Here is a 25686-nt window from a genome sequence, read left to right on the forward strand (position 1 = left end):
ATTAAACTGGAGCCTGCTCTAGGGACCTGTACCCCGTTCGTGCCTAGTCACCAGGAGCTCCGTACTCTCAATACCAGGTGACCGTTATCCCCTGCTAACGGCTTCTACCCCATGCAGGGTTTGACTAGTGTCCGCGCGCGCATCTGCCTCGTGACCGCCGCTCACCACTACCACACTGGCTCTCTCCCTCCTTTCCTGACAACCTCTGCACTTTAGCTCCCAGCCCCTCCGCTTCACCCCTTGACAAGATTTGAAGGCCAGACCCCTCCGGAGACTGCCCAAGGGTCCCATCTAATGTGGGAGAACTGATTGCTATGTGTCTGTGCATACATACCTCGTTCTGGCCCTTAGGATTACCTGGAAGTACTGTCCCAGCATAGGTGCAGTACTCAGTGGTGCCTGTTCGGGTCAGGGGCGCCACAACTGCCCCACAGGTGAGTATAATAAAGATTTTTTTATGTTTTACAGAGCGGCCTGGGCACTTTTATACAGCATTCTAGAGTGCTGTATATAAGAGCTTACCAGTCGTGGCCACAGCTTATAAGAGACAAGTCTGGTGACACGCTCCCTTTAAATGGAATACTTTTATACAATATCATGTATCCATCATATTAATGCAAAAAAGGTTTTTAAAAAATCTAGTAACCTTTAAATATAAGTTAGCGGAACAAGGAGTGGTTATTTGAGTGGAGCTTTTCTTCTTCCCAGTTTTTAAGCCTGTAAAATAGGGTCTGAGTATGCAAAATCCTGTCAAATAATTTGCTAGAAAATTAGCAAAATGGAGATGTGAGGTATCTTGTCACCATTTTTACATAAATGTTTAAATATATAAAATATTTGCCTCCACTGCAAAAAATAAAGCCCCATTTTTGTTTCGATGAACACTAAGGATCTGTATCTAGAACATAGGTTTATTCTACAATGATTGACACATTGCATAGTTTTCTGGCACTTAAACATTATCTTTATGTTTACATTTTATTAAAACAGTAGTAAATCCTCTGATCTGAAAGAAACATCTTCTATAAATAAAAAATATATCCTAAAAAAGGTCAAATGTCAAAATGTGGTAGATTTAAGGATCGATAAAAGACACTGCAATATATCTAGTGCCATTGGTAACAGGAAGTCCTTCATGCAAGTGTGTGAGTCGACCTGGGTGCATGAAGCTCCAGCCTTTCCTGGGTGAGTCAATAGAACAGTTATATCTGGCAAATCTGCACCCTCCACCCTGCAAAAAAAGACACAAAGAAGAAGATTCTTTAGTGGAAGTTTAACAATCGCTTCTTGGTTTGTAGGATTACATTTAAAGGGAATCTGTCAGCATGATTTAGGGGCTAAAAGCCTGATGGCAGTGTTGTTTCCCTTACAAGGCTGTGTGCTGTTGTGTCAATAAAGTCTGTGTTTTTGATCATTACGTGACTCGGTGTCTTGTGCCTCCAATTCAACTGCTGTGCAACCCAGCCCCTAAAACTGATTGACAGCTTTCTGTGTACTCTGTACATTGACAAAAACAACTAATCAGGTGTGTAGATGAGGTTATACAGAGCTCAGCACTCAGAGCACTGCTAGATCTACAGCAGATAAAACAGTGAGTGTATCAAAATGTAACATGCAAGCCAGCAAGCAATATCACTGGAATCAGTGTCTCTGTCCCTACAACATGCTACTTTCCTACTGACAGGCTTTGGATAAAGTGTACTGATTCATTTCATGCAATTCTAACTTTCATACATAGAAAACTAATTCAAAACTTACAGATAACTTAGTGATTTTTAACAAAAGGATAACCCTTGCAATTAGTTCATATTAAGGTACAGTCATGGCCAAAAGTGATTGCAGCCTTTAAATTGTTCCAGAAAATGATGTATTTCTTTCAGAAAATTATTGCAATTACATATGTCTTGCTACACACATTTTCTTTGTGTATTTTGGAAATAAAACACAGAAAATAAACACAGAAAAAAAACAAATTGGACATAATTGTCAAACACAGATTTTTACAAACTTCGCTGACTGTCATGGTGGCATCTGTGCTGTTCCTAATTGTTTTAGTTAAAACTGTTATTTAATGTTTTTCATGCTTGTCTCTGCTGCCATCTACTGGTTAGACCTTTCGGCTCCTCTGTTTCTTTTGGCCGGCCCATGGGAGTGTCTGCTGATCCTCTTACATCATTTCCTGGCATATTCAGTTCCAGACAGAGTTTGTGAGAATCACATCCCTTATTGGAGCTGCTAGAAGCAAAGTCTTCTGACCTTAATAACTCCAGAAACAAGCATCACAGAGAACCACAATGCCAGGTACGTGGACTACTGTACTCTGCATGTCCTAACCTTTGGAGAAAATAAACCACCATTGTTTCATCTAAGCATGTGCATGTTTAACTTTGGAGCGCTCTGGTCCTGTCTACCTCACCTATAGGAAACGAAGGTAAGATTCTCACACCATCCCACAGCTACGCGCCTTCAATCACCTTTAAGTGGGGACAGAACAGTCAGAAGACTGCTTAACAGCTCAATACCCCGGCTACAGATCCCTAAGATCCCTGTAACTTCCCGTGTAATCTGCCTAGCAACAAGCTTGTGCACTAGTCTGCCTGCAACAGTGCATGCCTGGACAAGCCTAAGGGGAAGCTCTCCCATCTGCCACGTCCTATATCCCCTCTGCTTGCATTGTAAAGGGACAGTTAATGCACCTGCTGTTTACCTCTTGCCATACCACTTCTATAGACTTGCAGTACATGCACATTGATGGACTGCAAACCCCAAGCTTTGTTAAAGACACCTTGGGAATCTCATCAGGGAGTCCTTGCAGAGCTGCACAACAATTTTCGGACCCGTATTCAAAAGTCATGTTCTTAAAGAGACAGTACACCTTAAATCAAAATGGCCGAAAAAGACCTCGGACAGTTCCTCACTGCTGAAACAGAGTAAATGCAATCTGATACTGTCCATTATGAAGCCCAGGAGGCTGATCCCACGCTTCTAACAGACCAAGTTGTCCGACCAAAGCGCTCTACCAAACCCACGATAAAGGCCACTGGAAACTATCACACTATGAAAGATGAGCTATGTGAACACCTGGAAGAACAGTGGGAACGAGTCACCTATTACATGTCAAGACTTGAATCCTCATCAGGTGATGCTGCATGCTTACAAGCCGCTCTGGAACGGCTGAACACAGCTCATGAAAGATACAAGAGACTGTCAACTAGAGATGAGCGAACCGGCCGTGGTTCGGCTCGAGTTCGGTTCGCCGACCGGAGGTCTCGTTCGAGTTCGGTTCGGCGAACCGCTTGAACCGCATAGGAAACAATTGGAGGCAATCACAAACACATGAAAACACCTAGAAAACACCCTCAAAGGTGTCCAAAAGGTGACAAACAACTCACAACACAACACAAACACATGGGAAAGTGACAAGAACAAATTCTCATGCAAAAACAAAACAGCGTTACGAGGAAAAGAGGACGAGACACAGATATATGCATGGCATGCCCTTCTAAAATGATCTAAAACACCGCAAGGTGACTCCAAGCGGAGTCTCCCTTTTTTTAAAAAAATTAAGCCACACAGACACCCCATCAGTGGCAGCACTTGTGCCCTAGTTGTACACTTCACAGGAAGATTTGCATCAAGCACATTCAAAAATACGCCATCCTTAACATTTCCCAGGATGACCCCGGGGTAGGTAGCAAAGTCTTTGCTGAACCATGACTTGTTCATCTTGGCTCCTTTTAAAAAACACAGCAAGCATGGGTTACTCCAAGCGGAGTCTCCCTTTTTTCCAAAAATTGGGCCCCACACACACCCACCCCTTCAGTGGCAGCAGTTGTGCCCCAGTTGTACACTTCTCAGGTAGATTTGCATCAAGCACATTAAAAAATACGCGCTCCTTAACTGTCCCCAGGATGGCACTGGGGTAGGTGGCAAAGTCTTTGCTGATCCCAGGTCTGTTCATCTTGGGTCATTTTTAAAAGCAATGCAAGGGTTACTCCAAGCGGAGTCTCCCTTTTTTCCAAAAATTGGGCCACACAAGACACCCAGTCAGTGGCAGCACGCGTGCCCCAGTTGTACACTTTACAGGTACATTTGCTTCAAGCACTTTCAAAATACACAAGCATTTACTCTCCCCATGATGACACAGGGGTAGTAAATTCCTTGTTGATCCATGACTTGTTCATTTTGATGACCGTTAGCTTGTCCACATTGTCACTGGACAGACGCGTGCGCTTATCTGTCAGCACACACCCAGCAGCACTAAAGACACGTTCAGAGACAAAGCTGGCAGCTGGACACGACAAAATCTCCAAGGAGTAAGTGGAGAGCTCTGGCCATTTTTCAAGATTTGAAGCCCAAAATGAGCAAGGCTCCATTTGCAAAGTCATGGCATCGATGTTCATTTGGAGTTACTCCTGTATCATCCTCTCCAGCCGTTGACTATGTGTCAGACTTGTTGTCTGTTGTGGCCTTGCAAAGGATGGTCTAAAAAAATTATGAAAAGATTCAATAAAATTACTGTTACCAGCACCAGATACGGTGCTGCTGGTACGTGTAGACTGTTGAAGATGACGAGACCGTCCCATGTTTGTCAAGTTACAACTGGGAGATTCACTCCCTGCAAAATGGTTGTTTGGTGGAAAAGCCGAGCTCAGATCGAGTAACAGCTTTATCTTATACTCCTGCATACGTGCGTCCCTTTCTATGGCTGGAATTATGTCACAAAATTTGGACTTGTACCGGGGATCTAATAGTGTGGCAAGCCAGTAGTCATCATCACTTCTAATTTTGACAATACGAGGGACATGTTGGAGGTAGTGCAGCAAGAAGGCGCTCATGTGTCTTGCACAGCCATGCGGACCAAGTCCACGCTGTGTTTGTGGCATAGAGGAGCTAACCGTTCTTTGTTCCTCTGACATCTCCCCCCAACCTCTTTCAACTGAAATTTGACCAAGGTCTCCCTCATCCGCTGAGTCTTCCATGTCCATGGACAGTTCATCCTCCAGTTCTTCATATTCTCCTGCACCTTCCTCAACATTTCGCCTGCTATAATGCGCCCTTGTTGATCCTTGTCCCCCATGGTCCCATGCCTGCCGCGTTGGTGAGGATGAACGTCTGGACCTTGGTGATGTTGTTGTCTCTTGCGCATATAAATCCTCCTGTAGTTCCTCCCCTTCCTGTTGTCCCACCCCCTGACTCCGAATAGTGTTTAGCATGTAAATGACTGGAATTGTCATGCTGATATTGGCATTGTCAGCGCTAAACATATTCGTTGCCATGTCAAAACTGTGCAGAAGGGTGCATAGGTCCTTGATCTGAGACCACTCCATCAGGGTGATCTTCCCCACCTCTGCATGTCGTTGGCCCAGGCTATACATCATGACGTATTGCACCAGGGCTCGACGGTGCTGCCTTTGTCGCTGTAACATGTGGAGAGTCGAATTCCAGCATGTCGGCACATCGCATTTCAGGCGATGAACCGGCAGGCCGAAAGACTTCTGGAGCAATGCAAGTCACTCAGCAGCGGTGGTTGAACGGCGGAAGTGAGCAGACAGTTTTCGTGCCCTGTTCAGAAGGCCATCTAGGCCGGGATAGTGTGTTAAAAATTGCTGGACAACAAGGTTCAACACGTGAGCCATACAAGGCACGTGTGTCACCTTGCCCAGGCGAAGGGCCGCACCCAGGTTTGCAGCATTGTCGCACACGGCCTTCCTTACCAGGCTGTAGGTTGAGTGGAGACAACCACTCACCAAACTCAGTCTCCAGAGCTGCCCACAACTCAGCCGCTGTGTGACTCTTATTTCCAAGACATTTCAAGCTAAAGACCACTTGATGCCGTTGCGCTCTGCTGCCAGCATAGTAATGAGGAGTGCGTGATTCCTTCTGTGCAGTGAGAACGCTGGTGGCCTGACCAGGCAGGCTTGGGGCGGAGGTGGAGGACCCAGATGAGGTGGAGGAGGCAGAAGCAGTGGCGGAACTTGGACAGACAGAGGATTGACACACAAGTCGTGGGGATGGCAAGACTTGTGCAGCAGACCCTTCACCATCTATCACCATAGTTACCCAGTGCCCAGTCAGCGACATGTAATGTCCCTGTCCATGCTTACTGGTCCAAGTATCGGTGGTGAAATGCACCCGTTCACACACAGAGTTTCTCAAGGAAGCGGTGATGTTGTGTGCGACATGCTGGTGTAGCACAGGCACACCTTTCTTAGAGAAGTAGTGGCGACTGGGAATCTGGAAATGGGGCACAGCGACAGACATAAGGTCTCTAAAATCCTGTGTGTCCACCAGGCGGAAAGGCAGCATTTCGGTAGCCAAGAGCTTACAGAGGGATAAAGTTAACCTCTTAGCTTTGTCATTGGTCACAGGAAATGGCCTTTTATTTGTCCACATCTAAAGGACAGAGATCTGGCTGCTGTGTGTAGACGGTGGTGAGTAGGGTGTCCCTGAAAAAATGAGGGTTTGTGAGGAAAGTGCAGGCGTAGACATGATGTTGCCTTCATCCAACGTTGATGCTATCGATGTCTGAGAGCTGTACACACGCACTTGTTTCCCCTTCCAAACCAACTGACGACCTACCAAGCAAACTGCTTGTTGCGATTACAGTGGTGGAAGTTGTGCATGGAAAACATGGTGTGACAGCTGTCCCCACAGTCCTAGAAGATGAAGAGCGAGGAGATGAACTGGAAGGGGCAGGCGGTGGATGGTTCGCTCCGCTAGGCCGCATTGCAGCACGGTGAGCTTCCCACTGGGACATATGATATTTATTCATGTGACGATTCATGGAAGAAGTTGTCAAACTGCTGAGGTTTTGCCCTCTACTAACAGAATCACGAACAGAATCACGTCAAATTTTACATATCACATGATTTGGGCGATCTTTTGCTATGTCAAAAAAGGACCAGGCTAGGCAAGGCTTAGAGGGCATGCGACCTGCTGATCCACCCCGACTAGTGCTCAGAGGAACATTGGTGGCTGAGGATGCAGTTTTAGACATGCTACCAGTACTCCGACTCTGTCCAGGAAGGCGCAAGGTAACTTCGTCATCAGCTGCATCCTCCTCCACCGCCTCTGTTGACCGGCTGTAGTGCCTGACTGTGGGTTGACAGTAGGTGGGATCTAGAACTTCCTCATCATTTTTTGTGTTTGCACTCCCCTCACCCTCAGACCAAGCCTCTTCTTGCCCTGACCGAATATTTAAGTTGTCATCCCAATCTGGTATCAGTGTCTCATCATCATCAGTATGTTCCTCATTGTCTATAACAACAGGTGGTACAGTTTGTGAATAAGGGTCTACATTATGCTCAGAAACTTGGTCATCAGGGCCTGAATCTGAGTCACAAAGGTTCTGGGCATCACTGCAGACCATTTCATGGTCTGTACTCACTGTAGCTTGGGAGCATACCTCTGATTCCCAGGCTATAGTGTGACTGAACAGCTCTGCAGACTCAGCCATCTCAGTTCCACCATACTGTGCAGGGCGGATGGAGACTTCAGAGCTGGGAGAAAGCAAGTGTGATTGGGATGACAACTCAGAGGACTGGTGTTTTTTGGATGCGGTAGTTGAGGTGGCGGAGAGGGCACTTGTTGGACCACTTGAGATCCATTCAAGCATTTTCTTTTTTTGGCCATCATCTACCTTTGTTCCAGTTGTCCGTGTCCGTAAAAAAGGGAGCACATCGGATTGTCCACGGTAAGTAGTAGACATCTTACTTTTGCTGGAAGATGGTCTATCTTCAGCAGATGTTAATGGAGCTTTGCCACCTTTCCCACAGACAAACCCTTTTTTTCCTTTTCCAACAGACCTCTTCCCCTTTCCACCAGCATCTGTCATTTTGCCACTCATTTTGATTGCGACAAGATTGTGCACTTAAAATGTAGTAGTAAAAATTGAGAGGTGGTGTAGATTGCAAAGGTGGTCTAGCTTTATTAACAGCAGAATAAACAACAATAATTATCCCTGACAATGCAACTACGGCCCTTAAACTGGCAGCATAGTTTGCTATTAGAATGGCTTAGTAACAATGAGTTTCAGTGTGCAATGCAGAGGTGCCGCAAATATCTTTGCACCAGTGAGACAATAATGAAGTCCAACAGCCACTTTTAGGATGCCACTAAGTTTCCTCAGTGTTTGCTAGTATAATGGCTTAGTAACAATGAGTTTGAGTGTGCAATGCAGTGGTGCTGAAAATATCTTTGTACCAGTGGGACAATAATGAAGTCCAACAGCCACTTTTAGGATGCCACTAAGTATCCTCAGTGTTTGCTAGTATAATGGCTTAGTAACAATGAGTTTGAGTGTGCAATACAGTGGTGCCGCAAATAGCTTTGCACCAGTGGGACAATAATGAAGTCCAACAGCCACTTTTAGGATGCCACTAAGTTTACTCAGTGTTTGCTAGTATAATGGCTTAGTAACAATGAGCTTGAGTGTGCAGTGCAGAGGTGCTGCAAATAGATTTGCACTAGTGGGACACTAATGGAAGTCCAACAGCCACTTTTAGGATGCCACTAAGTTTACTCAGTGTTTGCTAGTAAAATGGCTTAGTAACAATGAGTTTGAGTGTGTAATGCAGTGGTGCTGCAAATAGCTTTGCACCAGTGCGACAATAATGAAGTCCAACAGCCACTTTTAGGATGCCACTAAGTTTCCTCAGTGTTTGCTAGTATAATAGCTTAGTAAAAATGAGTTTAAGTGTGCAATGCAGTGGTGCTGCAAATATCTTTGCACCAGTGGGACAATAATGATGTCCAACAGCCAGTTTTAGGATGCCACTAAGTTTCCTCACTGTTTGCTAGTATAATAGCTTAGTAAAAATAAGTTTGAGTGTGCAATGCAGTGGTGCTGCAAATAGCTTTGCACCAGTGGGACAATAATGAAGTCCAACAGCCACTTTTAGGATGCCACTAAGTTTCCTCAGTGTTTGCTAGTATAATGGCTTAGTAACAATGAGTTTGAGTGTGCAATGCAGAGGTGCTGCAAATAGATTTGCACCAGTGGGACAATAATGAAGTCCAACAGCCACTTTTAGGATGCCACTAAGTTTCCTCAGTGTTTGCTAGTATAATGGCTTAGTAACAATGAGTTTGAGTGTGCAATGCAGAGGTGCTGCAAATAGATTTGCACTAGTGGGGCACTAATGGAAGTCCAACAACCACTTTTAGGATGCCACTAAGTTTACTCAGTGTTTGCTATTATAATGGCTTAGTAACAATGAGTTTGAGTGTGCAATGCAGTGGTGCTGCAAATAGCTTTGCACCAGTGGGACAATAATGAAGTCCAACAGCCACTTTTAGGATGCCACTAAGTTTACTCAGTGTTGGCTAGTATAATGGCTTAGTAACAATGAGCTTGAGTGTGCAATGCAGAGTTGCTGTAAATAGCTTTGCACCAGTGGGACAATAATGAAGTTCAACAGCCACTTTTAGGATGCCACTAAGTTTCCTCAGTGTTTGCTAGTATAATGGCTTAGTAACAATGAGTTTGAGTGTGCAGTGCAGAGGTGCTGCAAACAGATTTGCACTAGTGGGACACTAATGGAAGTCCAACAGCCACTTTTAGGATGCCACTAAGTTTACTAATTGTTTGCTATTATAATGGCTTAGTAACAATGAGTTTGAGTGTGCAATGCAGTGGTGCTGCAAATAGCTTTGCACCAGTGGGACAATAATGAAGTCCAACAGCCACTTTTAGGATGCCACTAAGTTTCCTCAGTGTTTGCTAGTATAATAGCTTAGTAAAAATGAGTTTAAGTGTGCAATGCAGTGGTGCTGCAAATATCTTTGCACCAGTGGGACAATAATGATGTCCAACAGCCAGTTTTAGGATGCCACTAAGTTTCCTCACTGTTTGATAGTATAATAGCTTAGTAAAAATAAGTTTGAGTGTGCAATGCAGTGGTGCTGCAAATAGCTTTGCACCAGTGGGACAATAATGAAGTCCAACAGCCACTTTTAGGATGCCACTAAGTTTCCTCAGTGTTTGCTAGTATAATGGCTTAGTAACAATGAGTTTGAGTGTGCAATGCAGAGGTGCTGCAAATAGATTTGCACCAGTGGGACAATAATGAAGTTCAACAGCCACTTTTAGGATGCCACTAAGTTTCCTCAGTGTTTGCTAGTATAATGGCTTAGTAACAATGAGTTTGAGTGTGCAGTGCAGAGGTGCTGCAAACAGATTTGCACTAGTGGGACACTAATGGAAGTCCAACAGCCACTTTTAGGATGCCACTAAGTTTACTAATTGTTTGCTATTATAATGGCTTAGTAACAATGAGTTTGAGTGTGCAATGCAGTGGTGCTGCAAATAGCTTTGCACCAGTGGGACAATAATGAAGTCCAACAGCCACTTTTAGGATGCCGCTAAGTTTACTCAGTGTTTGCTAGTATAATGGCTTAGTAACAATGAGCTTGAGTGTGCAATGCAGAGTTGCTGCAAATAGATTTTCACTAGTGGGACACTAATGGAAGTCCACCAGCCACTTTTAGGATGCAACTAAGTTTCCTCAGTGTTTGCTAGTATAATGGCTTAGTAACAATGAGCTGGAGTGTGCAAAGGGCAGGAGGGTACAGTGGCAGGGTTGTGGGTCTGTGTAGAGGAAAGGAAGCCTCACTTTATATCCTTCCTAATGGGGAAATGCAGCGAGGAAGTCCCTGACCTTATCTACACAGACGCTCTTATCTGTAGCTGTTAAAATCTGTTTCCACGGACCTGACTGTCACCTATGGCTCTGAGCCTGCTGTTATTAGCCCTTACAAGGGCTAAAAGAAACTTCTATCCCTATTCTGTATAGCGCTTTGTGTAGAGCATACACAGCAGTATCGGAGACAGGAGCTACACCAGCGGTGACTGACACCCAGACGCAGAAGGCAGATAATGGCGTCCTGATGGGCAGATACCCGTTTTTATAATGCAGGGACATGTGACATGGACATTCTATCACACATGCCGTTGCTTCTCTGGCTAAAAGTCCACTTAGCTGTGTGTGTGTCTGGGATTGGCTGACATGATGGCCTTCCCCACTACACGCGCGCGCTTAGAGAAGGAAGACAAGGAAAAAAAAAAATGGCGATCGCCATTATCCCAGCAGCAGTGATCTGAATGCGCTGTTCCCGCACACTATACGCTAAAATTTCATAATAGTGTGAGTCACAGAGTGACTTACACTATTTCAGCGGAAAGCCAGCTAGTAATTAGCTTGACTTTTTGCTGGTAGAACCGTTCTCAAACGTAACTACAACTATCGAGCTTTAGCAAAAAGCTTGAGTTCTAGTTCGATCTAGAACAGCCCCCAAAATCACTCGAACTGCGAACTGGAGAACCACGAACCACGAAACGCACTCAACTCTACTGTCAACATGGTACATTACCTTTCTAAAAGACTTCAAAACTGTTGAAGCTCTTTCAGACCTGAGCAAGGCAGAAGAGGTGGACAAGGAAAGAGATGCCAAGGTGCAAGATGCCATAGACAAGGCCGAACACCGTATCTCTCACCAGCAAGAAACTAGATCACACCGATCAACCTCATCTAGACGTTCTTCTCGGTCATCCGGGTCATCAGCCTCAAGAATCTCAGCCCTGAGCGACAGGATGCTAGAGGCCCGCATAAGAGTGGAAGAATCCAAGGTGAGACGTTCCTTCACAGAAAAAGAAGTAGAGGAAGAAGCCAAAAGGGCAGAAGCAGAAGCCCTTGCAAAAGCAGAAGCCGCTAAAGCAGAAGCCAAAAGGGCAGAAGCGGAGGCTCGGATAAAGATTCTTCGGTCACAGATGGAAGAGGAAGTTGCGCTAGCTAAAGTGAGACTACTCGAGCAAGCATTGACCCAAGGTCCTGATCCAGCTCACTTGCCACCACTGGAAACAGACAATCCAGTTGATCACACAAGAGACTATGTACTGAATCAGTTACCTGTAGCAACCACGGTTTGCAGTACCGTCCAAGCCGACAACACCGAAACCTCCAACTTACCTCTACCAGTGCCAGTACCACCTAAAGCACCTGAGCAAATTAATAACGGTCACCAAGAGGTGCCCTCTCAAACACAGTCACCACGGCAAGATGGCAACCAAGTGTTTCCTGACCCACTTCCACAGCTCAAGCAGCGGTCATCAGAATCTACAGAGGCTAAACCACAGCTCAACCCTTCAGCAACGTCCTTCTACCCGGAAACATTTCATCCATTCACGCCAGGCAGCCCATACGCCCCAGGGGCATCACAAGTCGTCGTGGCAACAAGTGGTGAGAAATCAGATATGTCTGAGTTTGCCAGGTTCATGGTGAGCAGAGAGCTAATCAACACTAGTCTCATGAAATTTCATGATTGTGCAGAGAGCTACAGGGCCTGAAAAGCAACTTTCAAGGCAGCCATCGCCAATCTCAACTTAACTGCAGAACAGGAGTTCGACCTCATGATCAAGTGGTTGGGCCCAGGCTCTACAAACCATATCAAGAGCCTCAAAACCATCTATGTGGGACAAGCAGAAGCAGGTCTCGCTGCTGCATGGCAAAGACTGGAACGCACCTTTGGCAGCGCAGAAGTAATAGAGAAAGCCCTATTCAAGAGACTGTAGGACATCCCAAAGATCAACCTTAAAGAAGTCCACAAGCTTCAAGACATAAGTGATCTGCTCATGGAGCTGGAGCTCGCCAAAAGAGATCCTCGTCTGTCTGGGCTGTGTTACCTGGATACAGCTCATGGAGTGAACCCAATCGTGGTGAAGCTGCCATACAGTCTGCAGGAGAAATGAGCAACGTTATTCTCAAGGTACAAAAGAGTGCATGATGTCACCTTTCCCCCATTTATTCACTTCTGCAAGTTCATCGACGAGCAGGCCCAGATAAGGAACGATTCCAGCCTCGACTTCCTAGAGTTCAACACTTCGGCAGCTGCAACATCATCATCATCAAGGTATGAAGGTGCCATACACAAACGCAGAGACATTAAGAACACTGTGAGTGTTAGGAAGACTGAGCTACCATCACCTGCAGCACCCACAGATAAACAGTACATCTCATCAAGAGATAAGTCTTTCAATCAAGAATGTCCCACCCATAAAAAAAACGCATTCACCGAACAAGTGCAGAGAGTTTAGATCCAAAACGCTACAGGAGCGCAAGAAAGTCCTCACAGAGCTTGGGATCTGTTTCAAATGCTGCGCATCACTTGAGCACATGGCCAAGGACTGTAAATCCATCGTCAAGTGTGAGGAGTGTCATAGTGAAAAACACGTTTCAGCCATGCACCCAAACCAGCTAGCTAGAGACACACTGGCTGCAGTCACCACCGCTCCCACTCCAAGTCATGGCGGGGAGTCCAAGAATAGACTGACACCACCACAGCCGTCTCCTGCTCATGCTCAGAGGTATGTGGAGAGGGCCAAACGCAGAAATGTTGTGCTGGAATATGCCTCATCAAGGTTTATCCCGAGGGACATCCAGAAAAGGCAATGAAGGTGTATGCCATCATAGACGACCAAAGCAACCGGTCCCTGGCAGGAACCAAATTCTTTGAAGCCTTCGGAATTAATGGACCATCAGAACCCTACACCTTGAACACCTGCTCGGGTCGCATAGAGACTAGCGGCAGAAGAGCCCAGGGATTCATTGCTTCTCCTATGAATGGGAAGACTGAAATACCTCTACCAACGCTCGTTGAATGTGACCAAATACCCAGCCACAGGAATGAAATTCCTACTCCAGAAGCTACATTTCATTAACCACACCAAAGACACCTCGCTAGTGTTATCCCACCTCTGGACAATAACGCAGAGATTCTACTCCTGCTCGGCAGAGACAATCTAAGGGTACACAAGGTGCGACAGCAGTGTAATGGGCCTGACTATGCACCATAAGCCCAGAGACTGGACTTGGAATGGGTAGTCATAGGAAATGTGGGTGTTGATCGATCAAAAATTGATTCCTTCAAGACTTACGTGCATGGAGATGGGCGCACAACCTGCCTAAAGCCATGTCCTCATCACTATGGAGTGAAAGAGAAGTCTCCAGACACAATACAGCTACCTGACATTGCTTCTTCTCTGCATATCGACAACTTGTGAAGATCAGTCTTTCTCACAACCAAGGACGACGATAAAGTAGCCTTGTCAGTAGAGGACAGAGAATTCATCGGAATAATGGACTGTGAGTTTTCTAAAGACAAAACCAACCATTGGGTCTCTCCATTACCCTTCCGATCTACCAGGGTAAGACTCCCAAACAACCGAGCTCAAGCTCAGACCAGATTTAACTCTCTTCAGCGTTCTATGAACAGCAAACCTGAAATGAGAGAACATATTGTTGCCTTTATGGACAAAATATTCCGCAACAACCACGCAGAACCTGCTCCATTCTTGAAGAAGAACGAAGAGTGTTGGTATCTGCCTTCATTCGGTGTATACCACCCATGAAAACGGAATCAAATCAGGGTTGTCTTCAACTCCAGTGCCAAACATGAAGGCGTATCCCTTAACGATGTTCTCCTCACAGGTCCTAACCTAACAAACAACTTGGTAGGAGTATTGCTGAGGTTCAGAAAAGAGCTTGTCGCCATCACTGCCGATATTGAACAGATGTTCCACTGTTTCCTAGTCAGAGGACCACTGGAACTTCCTCAGTTTTCTGTGGTACAAGGACAATGACACCAATAAAGAGATGGTGGAATATCGTATGAGGGTCCACGTATTTGGAAACAGCCCTTTACCCGCAGTTGCAACCTATGGCCTCCGGAGAACCGCATTAGAGGGAGAGTCTGAGTATGGAACAGATGCCAGAGACTTTGTTGAGAAAGACTTTTATGTAGATGATGGGCTCAAATCACTACCCACCGAGGAAGAAGCCATTGATTTGCTCAAAAGGACTCAAGGCATGCTGTCCCAGGCAAAACTCAGGTTACACAAAATTGCTTCAAATAGCCTGTCCGTAATGAGAGCCTTTGAGTCGGGTCATCACGCCCCTGGGTTCAAGGACATTGACTTGGAGCTAGACAGTCCACCAGTGCAGAGGATCCTGGGCATCAGATAGGATCTTGCAACTGACTCCTTCGGATTTCAAGTAAGTTGCTCAGACAAGCCATTCACAAAACGTGGTATCCTTTCTATAGTGAACAACCCCGCTGGGATTTATGGCGCCTATCACTATACAAAGCAAATCCTTGCTGAGACAATTCTCTGAAACCGTCAAGGACTGGGATAACCCACTCCCTTCCGACAAACAGCAAAAATGGGAAGCTTGGAAACAGTCGTTGTGTGGGTTGAACAACATTCAAATCCCAAGATGTTATATCAAAAGCTCCCTCACCTCTAGCATAAAGACAGAACTCCACATCTTCTCAGACGCCTCCACAGAAGCCATAGCAGTGGTTGCATACCTGTAAGACCAGACCACAGAAAGGACTGACTGGCCTATGGGACTGATTACTAGGATACTTCCTAGTCAGGACGGCAATGTTCGGAAGGTGGAGCTAAATTTCATCAGGAAAGGTGATACAAAGACCTTTGCAAGGCCAATCCACGAACTTGTTCTGCTGTTGCCCATAGAGAGCATCCCTATGGGATGAACGCTACCGGACCTGAAGTTTGAGCCATCTTTCTTGTTTTGGACTCAATTGAGCTTCTTTTTGCATTTAACGTGCTTTTCCTTTCAGGTTGTATTATGGACTCAATAGTGAAATCCCCAAAGTGAATTTCAGATGGGGAGTGTGCTGTTCCTAATTGTTTTAGTTAACACTGTTATTTAATGTTTTCATGCTTGTCTCTGCTACCATCTACTTGTCAGACCTTTTGGCTCCTCTGTTTCTTTTGGCCAGCCCATGGGAGTGTCTGCTGATCCTCTTACATCATTTACTGGCATATTCAGTTCCAGCCAGAGTTTTTGTGAGAATCACATCCCTTATTGGAGCTGCTAGAAGCAAAGTCTTCTGACCTTAGTGACTCCAGAAACAAGCATCACAAGAAAACCACAATGCCAGGTACGTGGACTACTGTACTCTGCATGTCCTAACCTTTGGAGAAAATAAACCACCATTGTTTCATCTCAGCATGTGCATGTTTAACTTTGGAGCGCTCTGGTCCTGTCTGCCTCACCTATAGGAAATGAAGGTAAGATTCTCACACCATCCCACAACTACGCGCCTTCAATCACCTTTAAGTGGGGACAGAACAGCGTCAGGTTCTGCTCAGACTACAGACTCTGACACTCCGCTCTATAACCTGTGGTGTCTGTGTTCCTCACAAGCAGACTCTAGCGTTGAACTGCAGAGTGACAATTCATAGGCAGGCTACCAAGAGTTAATTTCTGCTAGTCTCCTTTTTAGTCTCTTTTGATCACATGTTGTATGGAAACCAATAACATAAGCTCCCCTCCTATGTATGCTAGCTAGATCCTTCCACCTATACCAGATATAGTTTAGCTTACCTGGTATGGTAAGGTGTTGTGATGCAGGACTATCTGGTGCTTGTTATACTTGTTGCTGAGTGCGGTTGTGGAGATAACCCTTATTACCTTTTTGATGTTACCTTCCTGATCTTGCTTTACTCCTGAGTATCATATTGTCTGTTCCTGTGTGTTTCAAATGTCAGAGTTTTGGTTTTCCCTTGTGAGTTGTTATCTGTTTTCCATCCCACTCCTGACCCATCCTTCCCTGGTGGGAGGGGGGTATCAGAGTAGTACTGGTCAGGAGCATAGACAGGAACGAGACTCAGGCATCTCCACTGCTGGGAGTAACCCTGAGGTTAGGGATAGACTAGGGTGCCAAAGCGTGAGGGACAGCATAGGAGTCTCTGTCCCCTATTATCCTAATAGACATCTTGTGACATTAATTTCCCACAAAACTCCAAAAATAGGCAGTATAAAATTATTGCCTCCCTATTTAATATTTAGTTGCATACAGTTGGAAGTAAAGAACTGAAATAAATCACTTCCTATAAACAACAAGCTTCTTACACCTCTCAACTGAAATTTTGGACCACTCTTCTTTTGCAAACTGCTCTAGGTCTCTAATATTTGAAGGGTGGCTTCTCACCAAAATAATTTTTAAGATTTCTCCACAGGGGTTCAATGAGATTTAGATCCAAGCTCACTGCTGGCCACTTCAGACATCTCCAGTGCTTTTTTATCCATTTCTGGGTGCTTCTTGAAAGATGTATAAGTTCATTGTCCTGCTGGAAGACCCATGACCTAGTATACAAAACCAGCTTTCTAACACTGTGCACTACATTGCGACCCAAAATCCTTTGGTAATCTTCCAATTTCATGATACCTTGCATAAAGTCAAGACACCCAGTGCCAGAAGCAGCAAAACAACCTCAAAACATCTTTGAATCTCCCTGATATTTGTCTGCAGGAACTGTATTATTTTCTTGGTAGGTCTCATTTCGTTTTCGGGAAACAGAATGATGTGCTTTACCAACAAGCTCTATCTTGGTCTCATTTGTCCACAAGATGCTGTTCAAGAATCATTTTGGCTTACTCATGTACATTTTGGCAAACTCTAGTCTATCTTTTTTTGTCTCTGTGTCAGGAGTGAGGTCCTCCTGGGTCTCCTGCCATAGTATTTAATTTCAATAAAATGTCAAAGGATAGTTTGCGTGGACAATGATCACTGTGAGCCTGCGGGACAGCTTGAATTTCTTTGGAATTTGATTGGGGTTACTTATTAGTCATCAAGACTACATTGCAACTTTTAACCAATTCTGCTGTCCACACCCAGACATATTAGCTACAGTGTCATGAATTTTAAACTTCTTCATTATGTTGCGCACTGTGGACAAAGAAACATCAAGATTTCTGGAGATGGACTTGTAACTTTGAGATTGTTGACATTTTTCAAAACTATTGGTTCTTAAGTCATCAGACCATTCTCTCTTTCTGTTCTCCTTGTTTAGTGGGGCACTCACAGACACACAATGCCAATATACAGTCAACTTTTCCCCTTTTTATGTAGTTTCAGGTGTGATTTTCATAAGGTGAGTTTGAACGAGAATTCCATGTTTGAAACAAAGTTATTTACTCACAGTTTTGGAAAAGCGCCAACAATTTTGTCCAGGCCATTTTTAGTTCTGTTGAAATTATGTCCAATTTGCCTGTTTTTCTGTTTTGGTTTATTTTTTGTTTCTGGTGTTTCAATACACATAAAGCAAATAAACATGTGTATGACAAAAAATGTGTAATTACAATAATTTTACAGGCAAAAATACTTCCTTTTTCTGGAACAGTTTTAGGTGTACCAACACTTTTGGCCATGACTGTATATGAACATTATAAAAACAGTCAAATCGCTGAAGACCCTTCTCTACGAGCCAGAGCAAAAAAAGGCATTTTTAAGAACTCACGTTTTAATTCTATTACAAGAACATCAATTTATCTGAATGGCTGTTTAAATAAAACTAAATTAATTTTTCTTGGAAGTTATAAGATATTATAAACCTAGTGAGAAAAATTACCTGAAAGTCTGTATCCTTTGTGTTAAGTGCAATGTTGATTGTAAATGTTGAGGCATCATGATGAGGTCTCAGGTATGATTGTCGATCAGGAGTATATTTTACAACAAAATTAAGCAATGCATGTCCCTAAAAAAGAATGAATGAAAATTAATCAAGACAAAAGTAACAATATGGAAAAAGAACTCTTTATTCTACATTCTTAATGAATTCCGTATTAATTATGATTCCGCATTCAGGGCACTGTATGTCATCATTACATGCATAGACCATTGATCTTTCTGCAATTCAAAGCCGATGCCATATTTTCCTTGATCCCAATCAATCACTGAGGACCCCAGCAGCAGAATCCTACTTTATTACCAAAAGGGCATTCTTACAAATGAAAATGTACAAAGGAAAGGACCAATCTCTTAAAATAAAAGATCAAATATTAAAAGGGTATTCTAGAATAGTTGAGAAAAGGCTTGTAAAGGTATTAAATAACAAACATGATAGCCAACACCCTGTCGTATCGATCTCGACCAGTTTTGGAACTGATTCAGGCAGACTAATCCCTTAAATATCGAGTCAATCGCAGCAGAGGCATATAAGTGATTAAAGAGAGTTTAAAACACCCCCTTTAACACTATCAGATCAGACCATGCGATTTTATCGTTGGTGCCAATAGTTGCCATTGCACCCCAAGATTATCTGATGACCCCAGGATACATTGGCCTGTTGGTCCTAGCTATAAGCTGTTTATTAGACCAACGATCAAAGTAAAAAATACTTATGTCCTACAGTGGGACTAAATGAAATAGTAAAAAAAAGTAAAATAAATTAAGAACTATTCTTGTATTGCTTATTTGTTCATTTACATCTCAAAAATTGTAAAAAGACTTGGTTCAGATTTTATCGTCTGTATATAAATCCCAAAAAACTGCGATTCAGACTAAATACCCTGATGAAACCACTCACTGTAATGAGGAACATAGAGTTAGCTTGGAGTCTGTCTCATCTCTATTACAATGGTGTCTCATCATTTTAGGTGTCTTTTTAGTGCACAAGTGTATTTGACAACAGTTCTGTGCACATCTAAAGAAGATGTATACAACCGAAACAGACACCAGAGTCCAAAGTGTCTCCAGCTGCCTCATTATAGTGAGTGGATCTGTTGGGGGTTTTGTCTAAATCGAATTTATGTGGGATTTACAGGCCAACCCCGTTGTAATTGTTCAGTACCTTACTTACCCCACAAAACAAATCCCCACTTAGGTTCATCACCCATTACTGGAAATATAGGGAGTTCACAAGTTACTGGGAGAACAGACTCTGTTAAAATGACAAATCTAAATACAGTAAAACCACGGGAGTAGTTACAGAGTTTACAGAAGGTCACATTAAATTCACCTAAAAAGGTTAGAGTGCATTTTAATATCATCCTGAAATTTCACCAAAAGGCCAAATATCCCTAACTTTTTGGAGTAGTCTGTGTGTAATAATAAATTGAAATATATATATAAATATATATATATATATATATATATATATATATATATATATATATAAAAATAAATATATATATATATATATATATAATATATATATATATATATATATATATACCTTATGTTATTATTAATTCCAAAACATACATTAGGGCTCATTTTCAAGGCATGCATGTAATATTCTGTGTTGGTGTATTGGTGTATTCAGTCGCCCATTTATGACAAATGAATATTCACTGCTTGATCCACCAATAATATGTACGGTCCTTTCAGTCATGGAGGTTTATAGTTATATGCCGGCTAGTTAATGAAATGAATAAATATTCAGCCCACTTCCTGCACATAATCCTGCCCGTCACTCTACCAGCGTCAGCGTTGGAACTTGGGTTAATAAAATAATAAATATGCACCCCCTTCCCTACCCACCCCTCTGTGCAAGCCGTAAGGGATTCACTGAGACTGACATTGCAGGATCGTAGAGAAATGCTTGCACTGGCAGATGACTCTTCTTACAAGAGCCTGTCAGCGTGTATTTCTATGCAGCTGTCATGCTCATCTTAGAAGAGCTGCTGGCCAGTGCGAGCATTTCTCTATGATCCTGCAATGACAGTCGGAGTGACACACGGCACAGAGGGATGGGCAGGGAAGGAAGTGAATATTCATTATTTCATTAATCTTTGATTCTGGTCAATGGGTGGGCGAGATTATGGGAGGGAAGAGGGGAGAATATTCTATTCAGTAACTAGTCAGTATGCGAGTATAAACTTCGGCGTTTACAGCAATGTACAGCAATAAAAGTTACATATCTTGAAAGGACTGCTCTATTTCAGGATACTATACAACTAGGGCTTAGTTTTGGACTAGGTGGAATATTTAAGCATACTCCACAAACATACACACACCCACAAGACGTTCCCAAAAAAATAAGACCTAGCAGGATTTATTTATATATATATATATATATATATATATATATATATATATATATATATATATATATATATATACACACAAACACACACGCACTCACATACATACAAATACACACTAATGTTTAACCCTCAACTGGTGAGATGAGATTTTTGTCACACAACTGGTGATGTGGGGTTCCTACACCTCAGTGTTTAGAAATCTCTAATTTTTACAGAAAATGCAAACATCACATTTGTTTTAATCATTTTCTTATTGGCGATATATTACACATGAGTATACCATAATTTTGACACCCACAAGTATCGGAAAGTGCAATACATTGATGATTCATACCAGCATTTTCCAATGAATGCCAGCTGAACAAAATGTCCCTGGGGTGTTGCAAACCCCACCTCACCAGTTGAGGGTTAATATCTTATTTCAGATATGCAGATAAAGTAAAATTGAAGTCATATTTGGCATTCTAATTATTCTTAATCCATCACAAGAAGTTGTAAAATTATTAAATTCCTGTGAATGCCGTCATGTAGGAAGCAGCTATAAATTGTATTGGTCTTCTGACATTTGCTGTAAGTTATTAGGCTAATTCTTACTTTTGTGTAATAGCCAGCGAAGACTTTGAGTGTTATTGGAGCAATGTACTCTCTAATGAAGTGAAGCCATTCATTGTCCATCCCTATCTGGTTCATGTGAATATCATCTGTAGGAACATTTTCATAACCGCCAGCAATACGTACATCCTAAATTAAAATAAATAAAAAAAAAAAAGAAAATAGATTACAATTGTTTTGCACACAGTAGACAGAAAGCAGAACGTGATAGAGAAATGATTACGGAGTGACTGGATCCGGACCACCCTCCATAATGCTCCATCTCTTCTACAAGTTCATCACAAGCCTCCTCAGACAGAACTGGAAACCAGAATACATCTGGGCAGGGCTGTAACAGACAATGTGGAGTAAAGTTAGCTCATCCAGTACATCTCAGGCTGGATTTGGTGCATAGATCAATTCAGAATCTGATTCTAGCAACAATCAAAAATGGCTTCAAAATTGAAGCAGCAACATAAACTTTCCTGCACGGTTAAAAGCTACTTTTCATATCCTTGTTAGAACCAGGAAAATTGAGGGCAAAATGATACCTTTTTCTCTGCATGTGAAACATTTTCCAAGGTTTAACATGGATTAGTTATTATTTATTTTAGTTACTTATACAGCTCTATCATATTCCTCAGCTCTTTACAGACATCATCATCACTGTCCTTACTGGGGCTCACAATGTCTGGAGTATGGGAAGATACCCAAACAAACGCATACCGGTCCATCATAGCATATGATCCCAACGCTGCAAAGTAACAGTGCTAACCATTCAGCCACTTGGTTTCCTAATTATTATAGTATATTTTACTGGTGCAAGTAAGCTTCTGCAATATTAAGACATTTTGAAAAATCGTATTCTTAAATTTGACCATATTTTTTACATTTTAGGACCTCTTTACCATGACGGCTCAGTGCCATGCCTACGCCAATCCGCCCACTGTACGGTCCCAAAAATGCCTGCTTAATGCTTAGTCTTCAAAGTAACAGAAGTAGGTATTATTTTTCTTATATTAGGAGGCACTATTCTGTGCAGGACAGCATCAGGGGAGCATGACAACTGTGTGAGAGGCAATAAGAGCATTTATCACTATGCGAAATGCACCAGGGTGGCACCACTAGAATGTGATGACACTACCAGGACCTGTTAACTGAAGGAGAGCAATGGGTCCTGTGGGGAGTCAGCTCATGAAAGGTGTTGGCAGGGATGCAGTAAAGAGGCATACAAAGGTTTCTAGCCTAAAAAGGTCAGTGTTTTATGTGTCGCCCTGGACAAGCCAGGGGCCACAGAGAACAACACCAACACACCCCACACTCCCTGCAGGCACATCAAGGTTAGACACAAAACCCTTGTTGCCTTCCTCCAGGGGCTGATGTCCACACCAGGGGGTGGAGCAAGTCGGTTGGTCTCCGCCCACCAAGGAGTTCACAGCCCTGGAGGAGGGAAAAAAGGCAGTCTAGTTTGGAGGAGGAAGTGGAAGGAGGTGAAGTAGAGAGATTAGTTTAGGAGTTGGAGGAGTGAGGAAGTGAAGTGGAACTAGAGCAAACAAACAGTCTGAAGCGCGTCCGGGTGTGTGGCCCGGGCGAGACAGCAAGGTTGGCAGACGGTGGTGACCGTCTGCAGGAGAGGCCGATTGGAGTCTACCGTAAGGACCGTGGACGGGTGGTGGCCCGATAGTACCGGACCGGTACACAAAGAGAAGCCAGTACCAGTGGCAGGGGCCTTTCAGACCCTGGCAAGGCTAGGAGTCGCCGTGAAGTTGCCGAATCCGTTAGTGAAGGGGACCTCCGGGTTTACAAACAGTCAAGTCCCGACAGAAGGCAATAGTCCAACCCAGTGAGAGAGACACCGCCACCGCCAAGGCAACCATTTCTCAGGGCCAGCGCCTGCGGGCAAAAGGGGCTCCTCCGGCCCATATCCAAGTCGGGGAGCGGGTTACTGGTGGGAACCCATCGAAACCGTACGGACTGAGTAGGTGCAGGGAAAAGACAGTCACCGCTAACCTGCAGGGAACAACAACACCGCAGCCGTCCGAGGGACCTGTCCATCCAGCCGCTTGTTTTACCGTGAACTGTGTCATCATCATTGGGCTGAGTGAGTACCTCCGTGCCGTACGGCACAGCGCTGCCCCTGCGACCCTGCACCTCATCAGGCCCTGCAACCCGCCTGTCATCAATCTTTACCCCATCACCGGGCCCCAGGACAACCAACCCCCTACCCACGGAGGGGAGAAATAACAACTCAGTTGCTCCTTGTCACCGCTTCCGGGATCCCCGTCTAGAGCAGCGGTGGTGTCACCAAAATCACCACAACCGTGGGTGGCGTCACGGACAATATCCCCAAAACCAAACCACCCCTTTTCACTCACGGGTGAGGAGCGCCGCTCGAGTCCCCGGGATCCGGCCCATCGCTCGAGCCACCGAGCAGCAGCAGCCGCAGAGCATCGGCAGCCGGACCCGAGCAGTGGGAGAGCGCAGCGTCCCCTCCTCCGCCCGCGTCAACTTGGCGTCACGAACAGGATCTTACCGCTCTGCCGTTGGGTTGAGGTGCGCCTTGTTACCGCCAGAGGTGTCCGGCCAGAAAATTTCAGAAGCCGCCATCTTTGGCGCGAAGAGTTCCCGCTCGAGCGTCTCCTCGAGCAGTGGAGGCGCGAAAGCCAAAACCCCGCCCCGATAGAGGAGGGGCCAGAAAGAGGCTAAGGGGGACGAAATGGCGGCTGGTCGCATGTGAGCGCGGCTATAGAAGCAGGGACGCCAGGACCCTGCGGCCATTGACTGGTTCCTGGAAGAGGCCGCTGCTAAAGATGCTGAGTCCGACCAACAACACCGTGGTCCCCGCACCTGGCCCCGCAGCGTGGGTGGAAGTCCGGACCGTCCAGTTAAGCAGTCGTCTGCAGGTCTGCATGAAGCTCCTCCTGGAGGAGTGGGAGGCCGACATGGCGGAAGTGGTGGCGGCCATACGGAGACGCGAGGTGGAGGGAGTCTTGGAAGGGAGGGTAAGTGACCCACGCCCCTGTACCCCTAGTGGGTCGGTCATTGCGGCTGAGGGACCCGGTCCATACCCGCTCTCCCTGCTACCTCCCCCGCTACCTGTGTTGGCTGCTGCTGCCCCGCCACTAGGCCCGCTACCACCACCACCGGTAGCGGTACCCTGCCAATCCGCCCTGGCGGACCGACCTGCAGCAGAAGCTTGTGACCGCCCTGATCCGCTTCCATGGAAGAAGCCGAAGGCTGAGGCCATCAGCGAAGATGCACCGGAGGCACGGCGGAGATGCAGCTGCCAGGAGGCAGAGCAGGCCATGTCACAGCGGGGTCCCTCATTACTGGAAGTGCCGGTCGTAGCCGACACAGAGGGACTCTGGCTGGGTCTGTCCCCTGCACACGCTGAACCGGAGCAAGCAGAAAGTGCTCCATACTGGGAGCGGCGGCAGAGGCAGCTGCGCAGAGAGATCGATGCCCGAAAATGGTGTAGAGCGGATGTGCATTCCCGCATGAATATGAAAGAAGATCACCCGCAGCGAGCTACCATCGGGGTCCACAGCGGTGCACCATGTGAAGGTGGCACTAGAGCCCCACGAGTGGGAATGGACTGTTGAGCCACAAAAGGCAGCGGTCCACCGCTGCAAATTGTCCCCGTTGGAACCACCACTGTTTAAAGTTTTGAAAGTTTTAAAGGAAGAATGATAAGTCAATGATAACCGTGAAAAGTCACCTGATTGCACCCTGATTTGGAACCGGTCGTAGCCAGCAACTGGTCCCCGTTGGGACCCCCTTTACAAGTTCACATAGGAACTCCTATGAACATGCCTGAGAACTTGCAAGGCAACCACAAACTAGTGGCTTGTAAATAAAAATGTTGTTGCAGCTTCCACCATAGCCGCCTCCGGAGTGGCAGGTTGGAGGGAGGGCCTGCAGTGGAGCAGACTGGGGCCCAGCCACCACCGGAACTGGTGGCTACCCTCTGGGGGTTCCAGGGGCTCCCCATGGACGTGGGTCCCCTGGAAAGGACAGAACCCGCTCGGGCAATTTGTGCAGGACTGGGGTCAAGGGGTGCTGCCTATTTGTTTAGGGGCAGCATCAGGGCCAGGTTGCTTGGGTGGGTGAGAGCAGAAGCCGTAACCGTTACCATAACGTTTAAGTAAGAGCACCTCCCGATGTGGGAAGATGTTAATTTAATTGTAAGTGTGTTACCGTTTTTACCTTTTCATATTTTTCCAGTTGGTGAAAATAA

At 45.0% G+C, this 25686-nt stretch overlaps 1 protein-coding gene across 2 annotated transcripts in view; it reads right to left on the reverse strand.

Annotated features, from left to right (window-relative positions):
* Window positions 1-504: 504 nt before the first annotated feature.
* The window catches only part of PLOD2 (procollagen-lysine,2-oxoglutarate 5-dioxygenase 2), a 215454-nt gene continuing 190272 nt past the window's right edge, over window positions 505-25686 (reverse strand). For both annotated transcript variants that reach the window (XM_075340789.1, XM_075340788.1), the window contains 4 exons: window positions 21694-21798; window positions 21453-21599; window positions 18440-18565; window positions 505-1231 (listed from right to left, as the gene is read on the reverse strand). In XM_075340789.1, coding sequence (XP_075196904.1) covers window positions 1076-1231; window positions 18440-18565; window positions 21453-21599; window positions 21694-21798 — 534 coding nt within the window. In that variant the 3' untranslated portion in view covers window positions 505-1075. The remainder of the gene's footprint in view (window positions 1232-18439; window positions 18566-21452; window positions 21600-21693; window positions 21799-25686) is intronic.

The sequence above is a fragment of the Anomaloglossus baeobatrachus genome, chromosome 3 (assembly GCF_048569485.1).
Source record: "Anomaloglossus baeobatrachus isolate aAnoBae1 chromosome 3, aAnoBae1.hap1, whole genome shotgun sequence".
NCBI classification, from domain to species: domain Eukaryota; kingdom Metazoa; phylum Chordata; class Amphibia; order Anura; family Aromobatidae; genus Anomaloglossus; species Anomaloglossus baeobatrachus.